The sequence below is a fragment of the Calidris pugnax genome, unplaced genomic scaffold, assembly GCF_001431845.1.
Source record: "Calidris pugnax isolate Ruff unplaced genomic scaffold, ASM143184v1 scaffold224, whole genome shotgun sequence".
In the NCBI taxonomy this organism is placed as follows: domain Eukaryota; kingdom Metazoa; phylum Chordata; class Aves; order Charadriiformes; family Scolopacidae; genus Calidris; species Calidris pugnax.
The window spans coordinates 463,088-489,329 of record NW_015090952.1 but is presented as its reverse complement, the minus strand read 5'-3'; the positions used below and the strand labels follow the sequence as shown (position 1 = coordinate 489,329).

At 37.9% G+C, this 26,242-nt stretch overlaps 1 protein-coding gene across 2 annotated transcripts in view; it reads right to left on the bottom strand.

Annotated features, from left to right (window-relative positions):
• SLC9A3 (solute carrier family 9, subfamily A (NHE3, cation proton antiporter 3), member 3) overlaps positions 1-26,242 on the bottom strand; it is a 67,464-nt gene that overhangs the window by 21,831 nt on the left and 19,391 nt on the right. For both annotated transcript variants that reach the window (XM_014951986.1, XM_014951985.1), the window contains 5 exons: positions 12,369-12,671; positions 6,243-6,403; positions 4,158-4,236; positions 3,147-3,324; positions 2,049-2,269 (listed from right to left, as the gene is read on the bottom strand). In XM_014951986.1, coding sequence (XP_014807472.1) covers positions 2,049-2,269; positions 3,147-3,324; positions 4,158-4,236; positions 6,243-6,403; positions 12,369-12,492 — 763 coding nt within the window. In that variant the 5' untranslated portion in view covers positions 12,493-12,671. The remainder of the gene's footprint in view (positions 1-2,048; positions 2,270-3,146; positions 3,325-4,157; positions 4,237-6,242; positions 6,404-12,368; positions 12,672-26,242) is intronic.

Genomic DNA, 26,242 nt, shown 5'->3' with positions numbered 1-26,242 from the left:
AGAAAGGACATGGACCAGCTGGAACAGGTCCAGAGGAGGGCCACAAAGATGATCAGAGGGATGGAGCACCTCTCCTATGAAGACAGGCTGAGGGAGCTGGGATTGTTCAGCCTGGAGAAGAGAAGGCTCTGGGGAGACCTTAGAGCGGCCTTTCAATACCTGAAGGGTGCCTATAGAAGGGCTGGGGAGGGACTCTTTGCCAGGAAGGGTAATGATAGGACAAGGGGAAACGGTTTTAAATTGGAAGAAAAAAAGATTCAGATTAGATATCAGGAAGAAATTTTTTACTATGAGGGTGGTGAGACACTGGAACAGGTTGCCCAGGGAAGCTGTGGCTGCCCCATCCCTGGAGGGGTTCAAGGCCAGGCTGGATGGGGCCTTGAGCAACCTGCTCTAGTGGGAGGTGTCCCTGCCCAGGGCAAGGGGGTTGGAACTAGATGATCTTTGAGGTCCCTTCCAACCCCAACCATTCTATGATTCTATGATTTAGGGAATAAGTGTTATACCCTTTACAAATCACTAAAAATAACATCTATGTCACTGTCTTCTGAAGGGTTATGCTGCTATGCTAACACTGTCTTCAGGTGAGACGGGCCCTGCTGTGGAAGACCCAAAGCTCTAAGAAATCAGGGTCTCCCTGAGAAGGAAAACAGCTTCACCGCTCCCGAGAGTGGAGCAGCACAGGTGTCCCTCACAGCAGGCCAGGACTGTTAACCAGCACACAAGAGATATTTCTTTTTTTGGAGAACTTTGAATTCGTGCTAAGGGAAGAGTGTCTTGTGTATATCACTGTAAGCAAGGCCTCTGGTGGAAGGGACTTTGAAAATTAATTCACGCCACTGATCTGGCTCTTCCAAGGGTATGAAAGCTGCAACTACATAAGCCCCGATATCATCAGGTCTTTAGTAATTTATCAATTTCTAAGCTCAATTACTTTAATGGATGCATATTGTTATTGCTGAATATTTACTATTTAATTACACTTGCTACAGGATTGTTACCCACTCATTCTAGGAATACAACAAGTGACAAAGTCAAAATACTGAAAACTTGCTTCAACACCTCATGCACATCAGCGATTACTGATGGATGGCTAAATGAACAAAGGTTACACATTATTTAGAAAGGCAGATGTGGGACCAGGCCCTTCATTCAACCCAGGAATCTCTAGACAGAATAAAAATACTGAGCCTAGGAAAACTGCCAGCTAGATAGATGTGTTACCTTTTATTTGAATTTGACTCAAGACAAACAAGCAAATAGACCCATTTCACTTATTCCCAGATGTAAGCACACACACCAAAACACTGTGTGTTACTCTCTAGAAAAACTTCATTCTGTGCTTTTTTTTTTTCCTATTTTAACCCCTTTGCTATGTCACAAAACAGTGATTAAATAGTAGAACTACATAGTTGGGCAAATCGTCATTGGTATTTTGAAATGTTTGCAAACTTATATAAGCCCAGTAAATTGACAGTAGGTAATCCCTACCTGCCACAGTCTTATTTACTCAGTTTTTCACCAGCCCCTGGGAATTATTTCTTAAGCCAGAGAACCTGTGGTGTAATTATGTATGGTCTTACATCACCGTGTGTCTCAAAGCTGAAGTCAACCATAAAATTAGCTTAAGACAATCTTTTTATTACTAAATTGAAAGAGCTGAAAGAAAGATATGGCTGACAGGGCTCACATCTTTTGTTAGGCTGCAAGTTAAAAAACAAAGTCCATTTCACTGGGAGATTTTGCCAATACCATGTGCTGTGTCAACAAAGGGTAGCCACTAGGTGATTCATGTCATCTGCTGAGCTAGTCTTACCCTCACACGTCATCAAAAGTGAAATCCTGCAATATTTTTAGCACGTGATAAAGCTTACCGTAGAGATCTAGCCTCCTAACCCAAAACCAACCCTAAATTCAACTAAAATAAATGGAATATTTTAAAACTAACAAGTCTGGAACTAAATGTTTTTTAATATATATTTTTTTAAAAGACTATGTGATTGCATCAACAATACAACGTAAGGACAGGAAGAAGATCATTCCCTTACCAATAACTCTATATACTGAGATGAAGACCAGAGTCAACAGAATAAAAGCTGTATTCCAAGTCCAGATGTCTGGATTTACAGCTGAAATTCCCAGGAACATGAAGATAATAGTTTCTGCTCCACTGGCCAACATTTTCATGGTGTATCTTACAGTTGTAGAAGACTGTTCAGAGATGTTTGCCTTGACATATTTCTGACAGCAGATGCCACAGAAAGTTATCCTAGGAAAAAAAATTATTCAGAAAATATTTGTTGTAGTATTTAATATTATTTCCATCTGTCTGTCACATAGTGATAAAACCCCACCATTAATTCCTAAAAAAAATACACTTAGGAGTCATTGTGGTCATTTTTACCTAGTCTAGTCTAGGCAAAAAACATATCTCAAACATTCATCCTGACATGACCCCAAGAAGTCTAAGACAGCATTTAATTAGATCATAACAAACCTTAATTCTCTTCAGATTACTGTACTGCTTTACATGCAAAATTTTAAATCTTGTTTACATTAGACATAATCTTAAATTACTGATCTGTTTGCAGCAAAATTTTCAGATCTTGAATATACTCACTGCAGCATCTACAAACAGGACAAGCAAAACTGAGAAGAAAGATATGTCAGGAATCAATGGATACTAGAAGAAGAAAGATCACAGAGCCAGAACAGGCAAGATTCAGGCAAACCTGAACAGGCCAGTCAAGACAGTGAGAGCAAAAAATAATGGAAATTCACATAATGCCTTAGAAAAATATTGTTTTAATTAGAAATTATAAGGAAAGATGTCATTACAAATGGACAACTGTTAGTTATTGAAGTATTATTAATCACAAAGAGGAAAGAGTCGAGTCTGTATTTTGCAAAGGAGGTTCTCGTGTTGCGTGGCAGACACTGGGAAAGTTGCATTCCTTTTCAAGGCTTAATGACAGGATTTGCAAACTATAATCTACTGCAGTGTGAAGATCGTAATATTCAGCATAAGCTTCACGACTGTCATATTCTATAGCTGTCCTATATAATATACTTCTTTCTTTTAAATGTTTTTAAAACCCATATTCCTTTCTCAGCCCCTTCACAGAGAGTAATAAAAAGAGACTTACGCAAGGATAGCAGAAAGAGAAAGCATCTCTGCTGTGAGGTAGGACAGGTAGGAAACGATAAACACAAATCCTGGCTCAATGATTCTCACGTGCTTGGTGAAACGACTGACCAACGACAGCAGGAACGCAAAGAAAACGCCAACCAGTGTCCCCCCCAAGCTCACCACAAAGAATGACACTGAAAAACAAAACCAGACACAACTTAAATGGTAGAAACATAAGGGTGTGAAGCAGTCGTCTTCTACTGCATGACCAGCAAATCAGAGAAAATTCTGGAGGACACATCAAAAATTATTTCTAAAATGCAACAAGATTAATTGCTTTGGACCGCTTGGCATGTGAATGGAGCATTCTGTAGAAAAAACAAGGTTACTTTCTGTAAAGCCTCACCATTTTAGGTGTATTCAAAACCCACTACATTTCTTTGAACAATTTTTTCCCTGTGTTCTGTAAACAAATACTTTTCCAAACCCATGTTATAGAATATGCCAAAGTCACTGGTAAAACCTTGATTCATAAGATAATGTAGTATCATGTCATGCTTGCAATGGGAAATAGTGACTAAATTTTTAGGTAAATAACATTTTTTGATTGTCACTGGCAAATGTTACTTCATGGCAATCAGTGATAAGGAGTGAGAATGCCTATATGCAATCACAACTTTCCTGGAATGCAGGAAAAGTGTAGGCTGACAGTAAGGATATGCTATAAAATACAAAGAAGAGATGCAGAGCTCTCAAGATTGGCGGTCCCAACAACTGAACTCCACATCTGTTGAGCCTCCTCAAAAGAAAACAAATCTGGTTAAGTTTCCCCAATATTCAGAAATATTCACTTTTATATATTCTTCAGACGTTCATCCGTGCCACAGGAGTGTGGGAATATGAGTGACAAGGGAAAGGGCTGAAAAATAAGAGTTACTGATAATATAATAATAATATTTTATTTAAAAGTCTGCATATATACAAATATATATATCAATGATGTGATACAGAATTCAATTCTACGCACCTATGCCTTTGACACATTCAATTCCCGTCACATTCTCTTGACCTATTGTAACAAAAGTTTCAAACACATTGTACAGCACCTGAAAAGAAAAGTAGACTAACTTAATATTTGCTCCCGAATTAAGCCTATTAAAATAGTCTCATTATGGGCCCCAACATTATGAATTCTGCAATTACATGTGACTGAGGGAAATTCTACACGGAGGGAAAAGATTCTCCAGATTTTTGAGTTTTTCAAATCGAAAAAGTGCAGTGGAGCAAGGAGAAACAAAACTTCTTTAAAAGGCAGCTTTCCATATCTTATTTCAATATGATGTCTATAAGAAGCATTGGCATATCTTAATGTTTTTTCTAAAGCACTTCTTACTCTAAAATCCAGGTGTTTGGCAGATTTATTTAATTGTCTGTATAAGATAAATAAGATATTTAATAAGACGCTAATTAGAAGATCTTGGATTGGAATAGGTTGAACATATGTAAAAGAAGTTGAACAAAGAAGAGAATAAACTATAATAATGGTACGAAAGCTTCTAAAATAATTAACTAACAGTGATAGTGCTGAAACCAAAGAATTCATCTTATTCATACCCCTGCCTGAGGAGGTTTGTATGAGCATCACTCTTGACACATGCCTGTCGAAGCTCTTCTTAATCCCTCCAGTGATGGAGGAGAGCTTTACTATGGCTTCCTCAGCTCTCCTCGTTGCAGCTAAGCTGGTTAATTCTTACCGTGTTTACCCCAGTGATGGGGTAAATTTTACACATTTACATTTAAAGAACGCTACGTCATCTGCTTTCATTTATCCTCCAGTCTGTCATTTTCAAGGCGAGAACTCCAGTTGTTTCAAACTTTTTCTTGGGCTCCACTTTCTGACTCTTGGTCATGCTTACTCTTCTCTTCTGGATTTTCTTCAACAAACAATCAAACTTTCTTTCATTTGTAGTGTGAGTGCTTATATTCATTTCACAGTAAAAAAACTCCTTTCCTTCTGAAAGCCAGTGATGTTGATCCTTGCGTTCATCATGATTTTACTTTAATATTTGTTTCTGGTAATACCCCAAAAGTACTAATGAGACTGATATCTAATGGCAATTAGGTTTCTCCAGAGGCCCTAAATGGCATTTTTAAATTCATGGGAACAGTTAGGCTGCTGCCAGTGACCTTGCAGTGCCTTGCTGCCTTGGTTACAAAAAATTTAGTCACTGAGCCTTGTAGACATGTCTTACCCTCCTCTGAAGATATGCAGGAGCAGGATCCAAGAAGAGAACTGAAGCTCTGTAGTATCTCAGTTACATATCATCTCTTTCTACCAGGATTTCCTGGTCCCTGCCCACTAGCACTGCACTACAAAACCCCTGACTATTCCATTCTGAGAAAAACTTTATGTGAAAAGAAAGGGTGTTTCAGTCAAAATTAAAACATCAGTAGAAATTTGGGATTGTTTTAATTCCTCTAAAGTCTATTAAGCTTTCCTTTCCTTTCTAAATAAAAAAAAAAGTAAACAAAAAACCAAAATAGAAATTAACACTACCAATAAAACCAAATCAAATTTTCTACCCACGGTTACTCCCAAATTGGTTTTTTGTTTTATACCTGTTTGATAAACATCTGACTGAAGTAAAAGAGAGGGAACAGGAGTAAGAGCTTTGGTGAGTATTCTCTCACTGTCTATATATCTGAGGTATGCATATAACTTATGGGGATAATGGAAATATGCAGAAGAGAGCAATGTACATTAAAAAACAATAGCAAAGAACGGCTTAAAATCCCTGGAACTAAATTCAGGAAGTCATGAAAGCTGTACTTGAACAGCAAAGGCAACTAAAACATATGCACTTGAAACTTCATCTGTGCTTGTGCTCATCCAACCCACGACTGTGTATTTTTATGTGATTTACGAGTTCCAAATAGCTTTCATGCTCAGACAATCTTTGTTTGTAAGCAAGAGAGAGAATACCACGAGCTACACTACACCAGCCCGTGAGTAGACTTGCACAGTTGATACAGTAATTCATTTACGTGAAAAATGCTCTTCAGAGGAAACCCTCTAGAATTAGGGTGACTTTGGGACATATTCTTTACTTACCACAGTTACAGCATCATTCAGAAGCGATTCGCCAAAAACAATGATGAACAGGACTTCATTGACATGAACTTCTTCAAACACTGCCAGAACAGCTACAGGATCCACAGCAGCAATTAAGCTGCCGAACAGGAGGAAGTCCAGCAGTCCACTATCCAGGTGCCCTTCAAAAGCAAAGCAAACAAAGTATAAGCAGAGTCAGCTCTCTATTATCTATACTAATGATAATCTGCGGTATTACAGACAACGCAAAATCCTTTAAAATAGGGATCCCAAGACATCAACCAGGAAGCACGGCACAGAAACTACTTCACGAGTTCTGCATTGCGTCATCTTGCATCCTACAAGGTTTGTTGGGTCCAGCATGGGCCCGTGCGGATCAAATTTGATTCTGGGAGCAGTACCCTCCCTCTCTTATGGCAAGGCACTTGAGATAAATATTTCCAGATCTAAAGTCGCTTTGTATTGGTGTGTAGCATGCTTTACCTAACTTGAGTAAATTACCTCAGGATAAATGAGAACTGACAAGATGGTAAGAGGAATATCCCGGTGTTCCTCAGGTAAATGTTCCAAAACACTTCATGCCAGAGGCAAAATTTGACTCTTGGTCACTAAGAACTCCTACAGTGGGGCTTACTGCACTCAGTGCAGTTAAACACCACTTGTGGCCTCCTTATTCAAGTAGACATTCATCTATAGGTGCAGTTAGGCCATGTATTCCCAAATTAGGATTCATGAGGCCACTGTTAAATTGTTCACAAGTGGACCATAAAAATAGATGAAGGACTAAAATGTACCTCAACATGTTTGTGTTGTAGCCCCTTAATAATTTTGGCAGTGATTTCAAAAGCTTTGGAAATACAAAATTCTGGTGGCAAAGTAACCCAGTATTTATGTAATTTTTAAAATCTTCTTTTAGTTATTAGGATTATTTTTTTTTTCATTTATGCAGACAGACTGAGACAAGCATCACTATCATTTTAAGAGTAACAGAAAAGGGAGATGGCTTTGCTCAGCTTCCTAAATATCTTGCCAAATTTACCCTCTTCGTGCAACCAAGAGTGGTATTGCAGTCACTTTTTCTGAACAGATTTTTGAAAGGGTAGACAGCAAAGTTCCCTTTGTATTTATTAATGGGTGGAGGAGAAAGCAAGGTTCATTAAAAGGTGATGAATCCCAACATTATATGAGGAAGAGCAAAGAAGGAATAAGTTGAGAGTTCATTCATTAGAACACGGTGCCCATACTCAAAATTAATAGACAGTTGTATGAGGCATGATTTCTACAGGTGAGGGAGAAATCCAACTTATTAAAAAATTTGGAAGCGCCAGTCAGCAAATGACAGTCTGTAGCTGTAGCCAAATGTTCAATATTGCCAGTAAGGTACTTTCAGAACATGGCCACTCCTCTAGCAAGAACTCTTATGAGTTAATTTTTCAAATCCAGAACGTTTAGTGCTTGGAAGGCAATTGAAACAGAAAATAGATTCCAAATATTTTTGATAAAAAATGGCATGGGCATGTTTACTCAGGAGAAGGACACGTAGGGACAGAAGTGGACAACACCCTGTTGTACGTGACAAGGGCCAATAATCTGGGGGAGCTGCAGAAATACTGGACAACACCCTGTTGTACGTGACAAGGGCAAATAACCTGGGGGAGCTGCAGAAATATATTCTCTTAGCTGCTGCCTGCCAACCAGAGCATCTACAATGTTCTCCATACAGTTTATAGGCACCTTGGTAAGGCCCTGAAAAGAGAAATTGATACTTTGCACAGACATATAACTATATTTTCCAAAAGAGAAACAGTCTTGTTCACTCTTGACCTATTGGGCTGTGAATGAGGGCTGAATCTATCCGGTTCAGAGGGATTGAAGCAGTGAGCTGAAGTCTGTGCCAAAAATTCTGAGAACAGCCTTGAACCTGAGTCTAAATAAGGGTTCCATCAAATGTTGGCTTTCTCTGCCATGCTTAAGGAGGGAACAAGCCCAATGATAATAACTATCAGATACCAGGGTACAATAGAACATCAGCTTTTAAAATGAATTGGCTCGCTGAGATTGCTTATCTTTTTTATATGTTACCAATTATAATCATTGGTACATTCTTTGAAGACTTGCAAAGCTAGTGAGCAAATATTTATGGAAAGGTTAGGACACATCCATAATTCCTACAAAGCAGTGCCAAGAGACATGATGTTTCTAAATGAGACTTTTATATAGACTAATAATGCTAATTATTTCCAAGAGATACATGACCATTGCTTCATCCAGCTCACCAGATTCTGGAGTGACTACCTCCCAGCAGTAACAGCTGAGCAAGGTGAGTTTGCTGGGACCAGTTTAAGACTTCTACACATACTCAGCCTGTTGTTGCTATGACCTAGATTGTACAGGAAAAAAATTTCTAAGCATTGGTCACAGCCACAATTATTCTAAAGAAAAGTGCTGCGTGCGTTGGTTCTCAAGGAGATGGTGAACATCTAGGCCAGGAAGATCTAGGATTAGATACTTCTTCCTATTCCGTGGCAGCAGACTGTTATGGCTGGTAGTTAATAGTTAAGGTGCTGATCTTTTAATTTCACTTTTAAGGAAAGATTTCTTTGTTATTATCACCTTCTCTCTTTCTCTCCTGCAAATTATCTCTATAAGGATATCGAATGCAAACAACAAGCTGCTTTTACGTTTAGCTTATTAGGAAATCTGTGAAATCCAGTTTGGATTATGCACTCTCATATGGATGGACACCACTACAGGCCCATTCCATGGTAAAGTTAGAAGTAATTTATTTTTAGTTCATCTTAGTCTGTAGTGGATATACATTCCTACATATGACGACATTACTTTTAGCATTATTACTCCAATTGTAGGAAAAGTGAGGTAGAAACAGTTATATGCCACAGAGCTTCAACCAGAGGCTGCTATGAGCTCTTCTGGAAATTGAGTAGCTCAGCATTCTCCTGTCTTCAGCAAGTAACAACAGCCAAGGGCCTTTCACAAAGCATGGTGCTAGATCTTGCTGACATCTTGGAGGTCAACACAATGTATTTAGTGGATTAGTAAGTATGTGTCATGTGGATATTTTAAAGTCCTACTTAGCTTTGCTGGAGAATGACATAGTTTGAATCGGGGACAGGCTTCTCTGGCCTTTTCCATAGCTGAAATTAGAACTCTAGTAGGTTATAATATGACTTGATGGTAAATACAGGTCCTCACAGTATACCAATTAATGCTCATTCTAAACATTTAAATTCAGCAGGCATGTCAGTTTATTGTTTGCCTTTGTTGACATCCCTACCTTTTTGCTTGCAGAGCTTTAGCTGTGACCTGTGGTAGGGGCTGGTTCTCCCATTTAGCTGTAAGCTCAGAGTGCTAGTATATACTATTGCTGAAAGATTTGCATAATGATGAAGTAAAACGTGTAGCCATCAAATCCAGCTTTCACAGATAGTTAATATTTTTTTATGGATTGGACAGCAAGAGGAGAGCAAGAGATAAATGAAATTTTCACTTAAAGTTTTTTTGAAAACACTTGACTTTTCCATTTCATATGTCACAAAGAGTTCAATGCTTTTACCATAATGATTTTTATCAACATATTTTTTAAAATAATTACCATTCATTATATTCCCCAGAACAGGATGATAATAAAATATTTTTTAGTCATATTTTTCACTCAGATATTGTTCCAAGCAGCTTAGATATTTAAAGAAATAAAACCTTGTCCAATCAGTTGCATTAACAATATTCTTTTGTCACCTTCTTTGTTCCTGAAAACCTGTGTTTAACTATAAATGTGAAACTGTGGGTGCAATATATTGTGCCTAGGGGCACAAAGAACATAAAACATCTTAACTTCCTATAAAAGTGAATAATGTCTGCATCTGAGCTGTCACCTTTGTATCTTCTAAAGAAAAATTGTTAGTTATAAAATGTGAGTTATAGTAATTTAAATATCTAAAATATAAGCTAAACCTATGTGCTGGTTTTGGCTGGTATAGAGTCAATTTTCTTACTAGCAGCTGCTATAGTGCTGTGTCTTGGATTTAGGATGGAAATAACGTTGACAACACATTAATATTTTAGTTGTGGCTACTTTAAATATCTAAAATATAAGCTAAACCTATGTGCTGGTTTTGGCTGGTATAGAGTCAATTTTCTTACTAGCAGCTGCTATAGTGCTGTGTCTTGGATTTAGGATGGAAATAAAATGTTGACAATATTTTAGTTGTGGCTATGCTAAATCAAGGACTTTACAGCTTCTCATACTGGCTTGCCGAGAAGAAGGTGAGGGGCAGCCAGGAACCTGGGAGGGGACACAACTGGGACAACTGACCAAAAGGATATCCCGTACCACATAACAACACATTCAGCATATAAAGTTGGGGGAAGATGGAAGAGAAAGACATTTGGAGCGATGGTGCAACTGGGACAACTGACCAAAAGGATATCCCATACCCCATAACAACATGTTCAGCATATAAAGTTGGGGGAAGATGGAAGAGAAAGACATTTGGAGCGATGGTGTTTGTCTTCCCAAGTAACAGTTACGTGTGATGGAGCCCTGCTTTCCTGGAGATGGCTGAGAACCTGCCTGTCAATGGGAAGCCGGGGATGAATTCCTTGTTTTCCTTAGTTTGCATGTGCACGTTTTGCTTTACTTAATAAACTGTCCTCATCTCAACCCATGAGTTTTCTCACTTTTATTCTTCTGACTCTCCCCTGGGCAGTGCTCAGTCACCAGCTGCAGTTAAACCACAACAGGCCATCATAGAGGTCTCTAGTACAAACATCTGTAGTTACGTAAGATGTGTCTCATATGAACAAGTCTGTGGTCTATTTCTTTCAGACTGGGATTTTCAAATAAGGTCAACACAGCTTTCTCTTAAAATGGATGGAACAGAAATCCCAATCTTACGCTCAGTTTCAAAGAATCTGCTCCAGATTCTGCTCCTTCCCTGTGCTGGACAATGGGAGCAGGTTTTGAGGCTGGAAAACTCTTGTTATCTCCTGTAATAATCAGCTAATCCTTTCATTCTTCATCACAAAAAATGTCCTCTGCAACACCTGCAACTTCTGACATTGGAGGCACTTTTTTCATCTGGACTGAAGAGGAGGTCTGTGGTAAATTTCTCAGTCAATTTTGCACCACAGTGGTTAGAGAACAGGCCCATGACTAACTGTTGAGTCCTGCATACAACACAACATACCCCTGGTGGTCTTGGAGCCACTCACCCAATCCAAAGTGGCCACACTGGCCACCAAGAGCAAATGGGCAGAGGGCACAGCACGCTGTACCTGTGCTGCCCTCAGCAGCACCCAGGTGAAAGACACCAAAAAAAAGCATAGCTAGGATGTCTGTTTCAAAATACACGCAAATCCACATAGAATGTGAATTATTGTTCTTCAGGTGGCAGTACATCTCTCCCATGCCGGCTGAGGAGATTAAGAATGGCAAGCATAGCTAGGATGTCTGTTTCAAAATACCTACAATCCACATACAATGTGAATTGTTGTTCTTCAGGTGGCAGTACATCTCTCACGTGCATGCCATGCCAGCTGAGGAGATTAAGAATGGTTGTTTTGTGCCTCTTCTAGCAGCCCCATGCCCTTATTTTGCAGTATAACTAAGACAGAGCACATCTTAAATGTGCTACTTGGCTCTTTAAGCCTTCAGTTACAATTTCCAGCCTCAGGAGATAAAATAGAGATGTGCCATGCCTACACACCCACTCAGCAACCATTACCTACTGAATATTAAAGCTGATGGAAGGAAGACAGTTCCATTTCACAATAACCTTGAAGGTTTCTATCACAGTAGAAAGAAACAACCCCTTCAGAGTGTGTTTTTGTCCAGATGTCCATCAGCAAAATGAACCCTGAGCTTTATCCTGAGAATGTATGCAAACATTTAGAGCAGGGAAATATAAGACGCTGGTTCAATTCCCTTTTGTGCTTGCTTCAGAGAAGATTTCTCAGATCATTCTTAAATTTGGTAATAGCATGACAAATTGTTGCCATTAAAATTGGATTTTTCTGCTGAAAAGAGTTGTTAAGTTGTAAAGTATCACCCATTTAACAGTCAGGATACAGTACATTCACAATTGTGCCTTCACAGACCAAACTTACCCATTATTCCTGTCAGGTAGACGCCATAGAGAGATAAACCAGTCGTGGCAGCATTCCAGATTGTCCCAATGACAGCATACAAAAGGATGGAACCAAGATTTCCAAAGAACAATCTATTTGGCATGAAATATCCAGCATCCAAAACAATGGGGGGCAGCAGATAGAAGAAAAACACATTTGGTGTAAGGGTGAAGGAAGCAATGTGGTCTGCTGCCCATACGATGCCACCAAGGATGAGACCAAGAACAATCAGTAGAGCACTCTCTGGAACCACCCGAGTGACTTTGCTGGACAAGTGGAAAACTGCAAGGAAAGAGGAAAACAATTTGTCAGAATTGCAATGGAGAAACAATTTGAGCAACAACTGTTGTTAGCTTTTTGACTTCACACAAACTTCCAGCCTTCATTGTTATTAGACCCAAAAGCATGCATGGAATGCACAGGATACATACAGTGTCAGAATCCAGTCACTTATAAAATAAAATTAAATGGTCGATTTTCAGATTTTATCCAGTGTATTTCAATTTATATGAAACCAATATTCCATTATATTTCTTTCCTTTATTGGAGTATCTTCTCCATACTTTTTAGGGAAAGACGGTGTTATGTGTAAAGCAGTAAGTGCAAGGCTGAAAAGAAATGGCAGAAGTGCTGGAAATGTATGAGTTTATGGTTTATTTCTGTATCTAACTCCCAACGTTTGACTTTAAGAATGATCAGTGTACCAGCAGGTTTATTGGAGGATGGGAGAAGAACGCTCGAAGAAGAGCAAGTTTCAAGATAATTCTTTTTAAATTCATGCAGAATTTAGATGTAGCCTGCAGCAGGAGCAGATTGGCAGTACACCCCTTTGGGGCCTTTTCCTCAAAATCTCCCTGGTAAGCAGTTCAGTTAATTCAGGGGCATTCTGGAGGAACGGGGGCTTCAGTGGTGCCTTTTTCATATATAGATATATTCATGGGAAATGGCTCAGCAACAGGTTACTTTTTTTTGTATAAACAGTGTCATACAATCTGTATCTGACAGCAGTAAGTCAAATCTATTGATAAAGGTGAATGGTAGATGGTATCCATTACAGAAAAGCTTGTAATGGTGTGGTGTGGTAAGACTATTAAGCTAGCCAATAATTAGAGGGAGAGAAAATTACAGAGTGCCATGAGTGAATCTAAAGAGACAGGAAGATGGCAAGGGCAAGACAGAAAAAATAGATTGTTCAAGATGACAGAAAGATAAGTAAGACTGCAAATATAGGTGGCAACATATATTTATAGTCCACTTGCTAAGTATGAGAAAAAAGAGAAAAAAAAAAACAACAGAGAGCAGGACAGAGAGAGGTCAAGTCTACAGGAACATGAAAAAGGAAGAGGTGGCAAGGGTGTTTGATAATAAGCACATGTGCTAATTGACTTTCTTGGGATTTTTGTGAGTTTTTCCTTCAGTTTATCTTAAATATTGATGTACCTCAGATGGTCCGAACCCTGGCACTTTGTGATAAATAAATATTGTGATAAATAAATAAATTTTACTCATGTAGCTTGATGTTGAAAATACGAGTTTAACTTTAGGAAGAAAGTTCCACTAAAAGCCACTGAGTTTCTCCTGTTTGATCATCAGCCTATTACTGTGTTGAAATTTTTATAATGCTGATGGAAGTTAGCTCAAAACTAGTTTGGACAAGAAGCCAACATTAAGAATTTCAGCCTTCTGAGGTCCAGTGTAAGAATCTTTCCCAGGACCGTGCAGATATCTTAGATGAGGTTACTTCACTGAAAGACCATTGTTTTTCCTCCTGGCCAGGTATTTGTCCTGGTCAAACATTTGCTAGTTACATTTTAGAGTGTTTTAAGGGCCCCATTCCTCAACTGTCTGTCTTCATCTTGGCTGCATCTACACAAGCAATGTTAGAAGCATCACCCATCATTACAGTAGCACCCCAAGAAGATAGTTCCTGCTAGTTGCATAACCTCCATGGCCTCATCAGAACAGAAAACATGAGAGGAAAAGTGACAGCAGCCTGCCTGTAACAACGAGCATGAATGTAGATGTTCCTAAGTGTTTGTAGATAAGATTTGAAAACTAAGCCATGCTAGAACATAGCTTCAGAGTGAGATTAATACAACAGCAATCACACATGCAAGCAAACTGCATTCAGTGAAGCTGGCTAAACCATGCCAGTTCTCTATATCATCTGTGTCGTGTAATCAATAGCTGAATAACACTTCGCAGACACAAACACTGTGTTTTTTCCCAATTAATTTCCTCTCTTTATAATAAAATCCATTGGGCTTGCGTTAATACAGTTAAGAAAAACAAACTAGCTACTATTTCATGTGTATAAATTGTAGCATTTAACTTCTCAAAAGGCTTTCCTACTGATCATTCTTAATTCCTTGAATTTCCAGTCAGTGAATTATCAACTAATTTATCACCTCACAAAGTAGGGATTATCTCCTTATCCCTGAAAATGAATGTTGCTGAGCTAGTCTTGGTAACCCATTCCTACTCTTACGTTTGCAGATAAGCTATGACTACAAGAAGTTAAAGTTAAAAATTTAAAATAAACCTATGAAGACTTCTCGGAACCAAACATCTGGAAAAAAACTGTTGTCCAGCTAAAAATTCCAATTCTGTACAATTCTTACCTTTACAACCAAACCCAATTTCTCCCAGTGAGTATTCAGAAGCCAGCCTGCTTTTGGCTATAACACTGTCTCCTCCTAGAAGTCACATGTTCCCAGTGAATCAGCTGTATCATATTTATCTGTGCTCCCTTTAAATCAAATTCACTGATTATCTGTACCAGATTTTAATACTATCAGCAACAAGTTCTTCTACTCTGTTAGTCTAGGAATGGGAATGCAGGCTGCGGACAGGAAAGTTATTGCATAAATGGGGCTCTAGAGAAATCTCTTGTCTTTTTTTTTTTTGCATTTGGCCCAACCAAAATCTGAACACCAGACCATATTTGTTTTAAGGCAACTGCCTAGCTAACTCTGCAGGCAGAGAGTATACAATGCAATTAGCAGAATCCTAGTGTTTGTAAACATAGAAATATGTAAAAGGAAAATACCAACTGATGAAATTCAAAGAAATAGCTCTAGACCAAGATGTAATTGGTCCATATTGGTTCATATTTGCACTTACAGTGATTGATATTTTTCTCCTGGCTATATAAATAAAATATATTCAATCAAGATTGTACATTATGTGTAGTTATTACATGCATAGAATTTGATAGATTAATTCCAAATTCACTCCTTAATGTTTTCTTTTTTACAATTCATTATTATGAAGTTATATCCCCAATACATTCTGTGTTACAAAGTGACATATGATAGTACATTCATATCATAAAGTTTGCCTTTACTTCCTTAGGAGAGATCCAGAAATAGTCCCTCAAAATGAATTATGTCTCTATGACAAAGTAGAATTGGAAGTCTTAATTACATTTAAATGTCTAGCATGACTAGGTATTTCACATGCCAGAAATAAAATACAATCCAGCAATAATGGACAAGGAGTTCAGTGAGATTCTGTTGTGAAAGAAATTACAACTATCAGGAAGGATGGCATGTAGTGCTGCTCAGATAAATTCCTCTGTGAGGGACCCAGAGATGAAATTAAGTCCGTTTTCACTACTGTTAATAACGCAAAGTACATGAATATATTTTAATGAGGGAAAGAACAAAGAAAAATTGTAGCCAGTCCATGGCATGAAAGAAATAACTGTACAGGGAAATCTTGTATTCTATAAATTTTAACATTTATAATTTAGAATTCATCTATGTGTGTCTAGGTACAGTATTAGTGAAAAAGTTAAACGTATGCCTTCCATCCAGTACATGCTAAACCTGGCTTTAAAGCGGGTCGGACTGACCGGTGAGTAAACTGTGTTTAAATTCAAGCTGAGCATCACTGAGTGAGAAGATTTCTACAAAGTTAAGAAACAATTACATAGTATAAACTTCCTGTGATTTTTTTTTTCTGACACTTCCTTTGAGATCCAAGAAAAGGGCCTGTGACTTTAAACATATCTGATGAGAAAGACAAAACAAATTAGGAATCTATGATGTTATGGCTCAAAAACCGAAATATACTTTTAGAAGGTGGGGTTTTTTTAATCATCTTTTAAAAACACAGTAACTTAGATTAAATCCTGCAGTGGAATTTACACCATTTAGTGGACTGTTACTTTCTAAGGCCATCTGAGACACCTTTGCAAGAAGTGATTCAGCAGAATAACTTTTTTCTCATTCAATAAAGGAAATGGCGAAAGAAAGGACTGGATAAATAGCAAGAATAATATAAACAAAATAATGTACAATTCATGCTCAAGTCACTTAATATATGTAGACATACAAAAAAACAGTTTTCTGAAGTGGGCTTTTCCCATATTATGGGAAATTATGTCCAACCACACCTGTTTTTTGCTTATCAAGAAAAACATTTCAATGACTTAGTTCTATAACTTTATGCATTGTTTCCAGCTGAAATGAACAATTCAAGATATATTTTCCACCTTCTGAAAATACAATGCTGCGAAGATAGAAATCTGAAACTACCTGTTTAATACACTATTAAATTTCAGGATTTATATGGTCAACGCCATCTCAAGTGACTTTAGCTTTGTTAATTTCGTTTAACTTTGTTAGCACAAAATCAAGCCCCGGAAACACTGAATTATTTTTTTCAGATAATATCACTGTCCCAGTAAATCACAAAACCTACTGCACATTCACAGTATGCAACGTGTCATCAGAAATATCAAGAGCTGACTTATAATAAAGCTAATAATTCTCTGCTGAAGTTTCTTTTCCATGTATCTTTGGATAAAATTCAAGGAATTACAAAATAATTTAGATTTATTAAAAGACCTTCAACCTCTTTTTTCATACTTATTTCCATAGCTCCCATGAAAACATAGATATGAATTTGCAAACATTTCTCAGCTCCTCCTACAAATGCCTGTCACAGGTGTGGGGTCTACCATATGCATTTTTGCTTGTAGGTTGAATATGCACTGATAATATGCTATTAGTCTATTTTTCAGTCTTGACTTTTTAATTTCATTTATAAAGATGAAGTTACTGTAATAAATCAAGCCATGAGTGCTTTTAATTTGAGATCCAAACCTTGATTCTCTGTAACTGGTGAGAACCCTTGCCATTGACCAAAGTGAGAGCAAAATGCTGCAAAATGCTACAGAATTCTTAACGTTTACTTTACAGAGATGCAAATAATAGTATCTCCAAGGCAGTATATAATCAGGTTCCTGTAATGGCATAACATAGAAGCTACTTAAGAGAAGGCATAAATAAATTCCACAAAAGGATAATCTGCCCAAATGGAAAAATCTTTCTTCTAAACATCCTCCTGCAGTTGGACTCTGACTGGCAAGTATGAAATTTTTGTTTCTTACATTATCCACCTATTCATGTTCTCCTTAGCATTTTAGAGGGGGAATTCTGTTTAAAAACTGTTTATTTTTACCCTTTCTGCAGGTTTGGGTTTTTTTGTCAGTTGTGTCTTCTAGAGACATATGTTATTACTTTAAAAAAAATAAAAAAGCATAAATCTGAAATATATTCCAATAGCACACATTAAAAAATCTGCTGTACCGTGCCTGTATTATAGCTGAACGTATAATGAAATACCAGTTTGTGAACTAAACTAATTGAGTGTAGTTGGGCAGTAATGCAGTTCCAAAAAGCCTCTGGAAATGCTGATTATGTTGATCTACCTGACTAGGGAACGGCCACATTGTCTAAAACAATATGGAGCATACATTTTCAAGAAGGGATCCTTTTGCTTCCACCATCCCTAAAAGGAAAGCATCCCTGGCCACTCTCTTACTCCATATCTCCACACATTAGTTGTGGCCAGTCAGTGGATCACAGCTCGGACTAACCAGCTAAATCTGCTGTACCAGGAAAGCAGCAGCAGTGCTGGAGAAATGCATATGGCCTATGCAAGCCTCTGGGCAGAGATTGCAGCATTCATGGTGTAGGAATTGGGGGTAGATGCTGGGGGGTAGAGAGAACCATGTATTTTTCCATCCTTTTTTCCCTGCTTTTTTTAAATCTGCAAACTCCTTTAAAAGGTTACTTTTGGTTCTTAGTGTTAGACAATTTTTTTTCCTCATTAAGCTGTATACAGAGGAGATCCAGATACCCTGATCTCCCCAACAATGAAAAAGAAACTGACAATCACTGTTTTAAAATTACTTCTAACTCTTGGTTTACTAACATTCTCATACAGACACTGATCTTTATCTGCTGCTCCCTCCTGATACTGAGGGCAATATATGTTTGGTTTCATTCTGCACATCACCTACGCCAGACTAATAGTGAATGTTTCTTAAACACTACAAACTCCTTAGGAAATTTCACTGTTGCAATTGTTTAGAAAATTACTTAACAATAATGACTCTTAGTGTTTCTCGTTTTACTTTTTTTTCCTCTTTTTTTTTTTTTCTTTAAGGAAGGGTGGCTCTCTTCCACTCTTCAGTCACCCTGTCTTCTGTTTGATGGGAAACTTATTTTACACTTCTACAGCTGTAATCGCAAATTTCTCCAGAGATTTTGCTACTTGTCCTTAAGTATTTGATGTTAATTGCTATCTATTTCCTCTATTTGTTCAAGAGCATGGTCTTCTGATAAGTCCACCTTCTACTTACTCCACTCTTCTACTAAGAGAAGGTTTTTGATCCAATTTCCTGTGTAACAAAATTTCCCGTATTTATATTTCTCTTATCTTTTGTTATGGCTCCCTTTACTTTTCAACAGTCCTGCCCACCTACTAGTTTTCTAATAAGTTTCCTGCACTTCCTATTCTTTATTTTTTATACTCATATGTCTTTTGTTTTCTTCTCCATCCTCGTAACTCTTATTATTTTCACATCGTGCCAGTTTTGCCTCCCTGTGCACTGACCTCAGTTGTGCTGGATCTCTTTTATAAGATCTCCTTCATGACTTCATTACGTAAGTTTTCTACCCTTGCCACATTACCAAACAGAGCATTTCTTGACTGCATAGCCATAGGCATACCTTCCAACTAATTACAGTTGCTTATGTAGCCTGCACAGAGGATCTAGGAATTTTAATTAGGACCATAAGAAATTGAAGAGCTATTTGGTTGTGTAGCTAGACCTCCCCTATCACACCACAACATTTAATGATCCTCATTTCAGAGGATTTTTGCTGCAGCGAAGCCTATGTGAAGGCACACCAGCAGCCCTCATCACATAGTTGGAGATTTCATTCTGATTTCTACCCTGAACTGGTTTATATCCACTTTCCTTCAGTGATATGATACCAATTTTCTCAAATAGTTCTTTTTCCCTAATGTTAAACTCTTCGTTTCCTATTATGTAAGCACAGAGAGAAACATACTCTCTTTTTGTTGCTTGTCTTTGGTTTGCAAAACTAAGCCACTTATTTTCAGCCTTCACTTCAGCACTCTCCATTTCAACCTGGGTTCACCTTTGTGGACTCAGACGTCAGAAATATAGACTGCATTCTGCATGAGTCACAGCAGAAGCAGGTCCAACAGCATTAATAATTTCCTATCACAATCTATAGTTCAGCTACAACCTTGGTTTCATTATCACATTGGTGACTTACACTCCTCCTGAGCTCACTTCACACAGCTGTGAACCTCTCTTCTCCTTCTCATTTGCAGCCTCACATAGAAATTCTTGTCATTGCTCCCTGAGTGAAACCGCCCTTGGTGTTGCTCTATTTCGTCCCTTCCCCTAGTCCTCAAGATTATACATTTTTTTTCTAGTACAATAGCCAGATTTATACGAATACTGACATGTATTCCTAGGGAAATGTGTCGTCAGAAATCTTCAGTAATATACCTCACCTCTTTTTGCAGTGGGAATTTAAAACAGACAAATAAAACAAACAAACCCCTGCATAAGACCAGTCCAAAAAAATTAAACTCTAGTGAATTCCACAAATAACTTTCTTATAGTTTCACACTTTATTTGGTCCTTTCCTTACCCACACGGTAACTGTTCTACCTCTTGTCTTATTAATAGATGAATTTAGGACTAAACCAAGGGAAAAAAAAAAGTAGTCTTCGATTGTGTTTTCAGAGCAGTTCGGTTGAAGCAAGGATTCAAAGCGTTAGGGAACTGCTTTTCTAGTCTGTCCAGGAAGTGTTTGAGCAGACTCAACATGGCTGAAGCTGATCATTATTTCTTTTATTTACTTTTCTAATCTTTATCAACAAAGTTCACTCTGGGATTTTTTTTCTGGTCTGGAGACTGATAACGTATTTTATAGTCCTTTAGATTCTATTCCGTGGACCTTGCAACAACAGTATTCTGCAAGTCTTACGAATTTGTTTTGCTATTTTGAATTGTTTATATACAAGCGGTACAAAACTCTTAAGGAAAAAGCTTCTACTAATTTCTTCTAAACAGTATTACCTAGCTAAATCTTAGATTATTAATTAGTACCTTATGCTTCTACCAAATCTAGCAAAAATATAAAGATATTTAAAAAAAAAACAAAAATAAAATATCATACTTAATCTTGGACATATTTTTCCTAAGCAAGGCAGAAAGTCCTTCATATTTAACTCATTTAGATCAACTGGTTTGAGTTTGGTTTTATCCAGCTCAAGAAAGCTTTCTTTATTTGTCACATATGTAATGATCACCATTCACAAAGCGTACAGCATTGTAATGAGCTCATTAAACAGGAGATTTTAGGTCGCTGTTCCTTGTAGGTGAACAATTAACAAAATATGTTAGCAATTAAAAATGCAACCAACATACAGGTCAAGGTTCCCAGCTGATAGGTCATAACATAACAAGATAGCCCCAAGTCAAATTTAAAGAAGTGTGTGAGTAAGCAACTATTACCTCTATAAGCACTTAGAACATAATGAAGTTTAAAGAGTCAGGTACAGTTTATCATAATTATGCCAAATAGCTCTTTTTTGAAGGAGCAGTCCCACTGCACTGCAAGTGTGGTGGCATTTGGGCCTTATGGAACTGAACGGCACTGAAAGAAAAATGGGAACAGTCAAAAATAATGTTTCAAAATGAGAGCAAAGTACACATTAGAAACTCCTTGAAGTATAGTAGAGGATATAAAACAGGACAGCAAAAGTATCATAAAACTGACTCATTTCCTATGCAAAAGTATTAGAAATGGAAAAACAGTCTTCTTGTTCAAATTAATATTCCTCACAGATTGAACTCAGTTAAGGGTTATTATGAGTTTTTTGCATTTAGGATGCTGTAAGTACTTGATAAGCCATACTGAATGTAAATATAGAGAAGGTATTTCATATTAGAGCTACTCTGTATACAAAAGAAAAACAATAGTATGGTTTTGGTCATAACCTCTTCTAATTCAACGTTAAAGGCTCAGCAATCAGTATAAGTAGAATTAGCAATGATTTTCTCATCACTAAGGTAGTTTTGACTAAAATGATTGCCTGACGTCTAAAAATCCAGCTTTTTTTACAAGCTAAATTAAAATTTGGAGGCATGAAAACAAGGTAGAATTTACTTTCTATTAATGGTATGCACTACAACTGGTCCAGCTTTAAAATTATCTTCAAAAATTCACTGAAATTTATTGACAGATAGTGAAAGCAATTTTTTATTTTTAAAATATCAAACTATTTTCCAGTAACATGGGGAGAGCCGAGTTAAATAAAGAAATGCCAAGTTAACTCATTTCACACTGAATTATAGAATTTTTTTTCCTTTTGACCTTCACTTTAGTATGATAAATGAATCAAAACAAAGCTCTCCCTTGGGAATGTTTTGGCTTTTGCTCATACAGCTTAAGAACTGCAAAGAAATTGATTACTAGTAATATATGGCAACAGTTGTTTGGGAGTCATGATAAATTGCATAAAAAAAATTACCAAAGCCTGAACAAAAACCGAACCAGTTCTTCTCCTTGATTCAGGTCAAAGAAGAAAAAGAAGATGAAGAGGAAATAATAAAATGAATCCCAATAGTAGGTTGAAACTCTGAAAGTTGCCTTCTACGATAGGGACATCCTGTTCTTCTGCAGTACTGCTTCTTACAGGGCACAGTGCCTCTTAGAAGGGGCACAAGGGACATAATTAAAGCCTAAGGGCTAGGGCAAATGGTTATGAAGTCTGCTCCAAGTCATGGGGTAGGAAAGCCCTTTTTTCAAGCCTTGGTAGACTGCCTTGCTTCCTGCCCCCTACATTCCACCCTGGTAGGATTTTAATTAGTACAACCGGACTAGCATGGAATTACAGTGGAAGTATTCCTGATTACAGCAGTAAATAAAATAAGCATTAGAGTATTCAGATTTAGCAGTGATGACCACAGACGCAAAACCAACCCCAAATCACAAGTGTCAAGTAACTCTTGCTTAAAACTGAAAACAAATCTCATTTGAGAGAAATTAAGAAAACCCACCTCACTAGTTTCCCCTGAAAGCAAATATTACTGTGCACCCTGCAAGGCTTTAAATTTTGCCAGTGTTTTGTTGGAGGAAAGGCTCCAGCAGCTCGATAAGAGAAGAGTTTCATGATGGATTACAACTCTTGTATGTAATTTCAGAAATTCAAGTATGTTGTTTACATTTTCTAGGAATTTGATAATCTCAGATTTTCTAGATGAGATTATTTTTCACTGAAAAGTTAGAAACACTTCTAAGATAAACATTCCCTATTGCCAAGAAGTGTCCAGAATGACAACAGATAGAGTCTTTTCCTAAGGTTTTTACAGGGCTGTGGAAGCTCCTCAGTGAAGGATTTGGGATTCCAAAGGTTTTTCAGGAAATAGAGTAGCAAGTAGAAGCTTTTCTCTATACGAGTGCTGCTGAAATCACTTGTCACTCACCTGTTTCTCCATACACAATTCCCTTTCTGGAGTTCTAGTTAATGACAGAATGGCTCTTTTAGTATCAGTAGTGTTAGTTAGGAAGAACAGGGTAAGGAGCTGAGCAAGGTGATACGTAGGAAAGAAACAGGCAAGGATTGTCGTGTTACAATACTTGCGCACTACTCGGTCTATTTGTTCCACAAAAGGTTAAGAAAGCACCATTTTCACCAATCAAGTCTGGGAGTTTCTGGCTTAAGCAATAGAGAGGATAAGACATTACATACTTCCTTACTGAATGGACTCATTCCTGCCCACAAAGGAATTAGTTTTGCTCAGAAATTCAGGTACATGGTTTATTTTTCCACAGAATTAAAAAGAGCCAAGTGAAGCTTAATTTTTACCATCCTAATTTTTTCTTGCGAATGTGTCTGAGATACTGCTGTCATTCAATGGGCTTTAACTTGGCTTTTGATTTTTGTCCTTAAAGCTTTTCTGATTAAGTAATACGTTAACTCTCATACCTTCATTATCTCATTTGAGAGATGAAGTACACAATGATAACAGCAGGAAGAACAGTGGTTTAAGTAATGTCCTTATACCGCAACATGTTCAAAATGGGGTGGGAACATGATGAGACAGATGTTTTTTAAGTTATGCCTTTGTATTTTGAAGTGCCTACACAAGGAAAATGAGAAAGGTTAGCATGCAAGAGGAAGTTCAAAGGAGATTAGTTTAAACTGATTTTCCACAGTGAAGAAAGGAAAAGGAAGGGGAAGAAACCAACTGACTAAAGCTGTATTTGAAGTAGCTCACAACTCAGACCTTTTAGTTACTGAAGATGACTGGTTGTTTCAAGAAAAAAGGAGGGTAGACACCAGACACAAAACTCTTCCTAACTAGAAAACAACATCCCACAATGTCACACACAGACTAAGCATGATACACAGTACAAAGTCGTATCAACATAGAATTCTTTGCTTTATACAGGAAAATGTCCTTTATATAGTCAGATCCCTTCTGACATGGGATAAAGATTTCACATGCTTTCCTAAAAAGATCTGTGCAAAAATTCATTTTTAGACAGCAGTAAGAATTTAGTATGAATCAAATGCTACAGCTAGTATATGCACAGCCTCTTTTTGTGCCCTACTGCCACATATATATGAGTTAAAGTCCAGAAGAATCATAGAACAGGTTGGAACGGACCTTTAGAAGTCACCTGGTCCAACCCTCCTGCGATAAGCAGGGATATGTTCAACTAGATCAGGTTCCTCAGAGACCCATCCAACCCGACCTTGAATGTTGCCAGGGACCAGGCATCTACCACCTCTCTGGGCAACCTGTGCCAGTATTTCACCACCCTCATCATAAAAAATTTCTTCCTTATGTCTAGTCTAAATCTATGCTCTTTTAGTTTAAAACCATTACCCCTTGTCCTATTGCTACAGGCCCTATTAAAAAGTCTGTCCCCATCTTTCTTATAAGTATTTAAGTATTAATTTAAGTATTTTAAGTATTTTTTTAAGTATTAAAAGGTGTTATGGTTTGAGAAAACCCATGACAATCTATTGTTGTTTAGACGATTATTCTGTCACCCGATGACCCCTCCTCACCCAGAAAGGGGAATCAGGGAACATAAGGAAACACAAGGGTTGAAATATAAATAGATTTAATAGACTAAGACTAAATAATTAACAATAATACTAAAGAACCAGTATTAATCCCGATATTGATATAAAATACAGGAATTATACTCAGCCCATTCTCTCAACAGGAAGCCGTGCACTCCCAGCAGGGACAGAAAATGGCGGACGCTGCCAGCGCAATGGCTTCAGGAGGAAGGGAAGGCCTCAGGGCTCCGGCACGGGGGCAAGAAGTTGTCTGGACCCGCCACCATCAAGGGAGAGAGAGCTATGCAGCAAACTTTTCTAATTTATATTGAATGTGATGTTCATGGTATGAAATAATCCTGTTGGCCAGCCTGGGTCAAATGCCCAGGCCTTGCTCCTCCTTGTCCCTGCACCTGGCAAGGCTCAAAAACACTAAGGCCTTGAATCCCACAGAGCCTGGCTGGATATAAAGTAAGTATTTTCACAAATTCAGACACTAGAGTCTTCTAGAAGTGCAATTTTCCCCAGCAATAGAAGAAAATTTAGTCCTGTGTCTCTCAACCCAGGACAAAAAAACACAATATTTTCTGCCCAGAGCTTTCTCTTCTCCAGCCTGACTACACCCAACTCTCTCAGCCCATTCAGACACTAGAGTCTTCTAAAAGTGCAATTTTCCCCAGCAATAGAAGAAAAAATTAGTCCTGTGTCTCTCAACCCAGGACAAAAGGCCGCAATATTTTCTGTCCAGAGCCTTCTCTTCTCCAGCCTGACTACACCCAACTCTCTCAGCCCTTCCTTACAGGAGAGGTGCTCCAGCCCTCTGATCACCTTCACGGCCCTCCTCTTGACCTGCTCCAACAGGTCTATGTCCTACCTGAGTTGAGGGCCCCAGAGCTGGACACACTACTCCAGGAGGAGTCCCACCAGAGTGGAAGAGAGGGGTGGAATCACCTCCCTCGACCTGCTGGCCACACTTCTTGTGATGCAGCCCATGTGGGCTGTGAGCACACATTGCCTCCTCATGTCCAGTAAAGTTGGCTTTCTGGGCTGTGAGCACACCTTGCCTCCTCATGTCCAGTAAATGGAGGTAAATGAGAGTGAAAACAAAAGTTAAGTGAGAGAAAGCTTGTAACTGAAAAAAACCCTATATATGTGGCCTTAACTCTAAAAGGATTAATGTAGCATCTTCATACAAATGTAAATGCCAGGATAGGGTCTAGAAAAAAAAAAATAAATGCTGGAGTGGAAAAGCATCAACCCGACAGAAACACCTAGCTGAACTCACACTGGTTTATACCAACTATAGATTAAAAAATGCAGGTAGGTAAGTCCTGCTTTTGTTCCAAAACAAAAAGTGCTAACACCCAAACTTCATAATTTTTTGTTAGTATTGCTTTTTTCCATTAATCTCTTGAAATCCTGTACCTGAATAT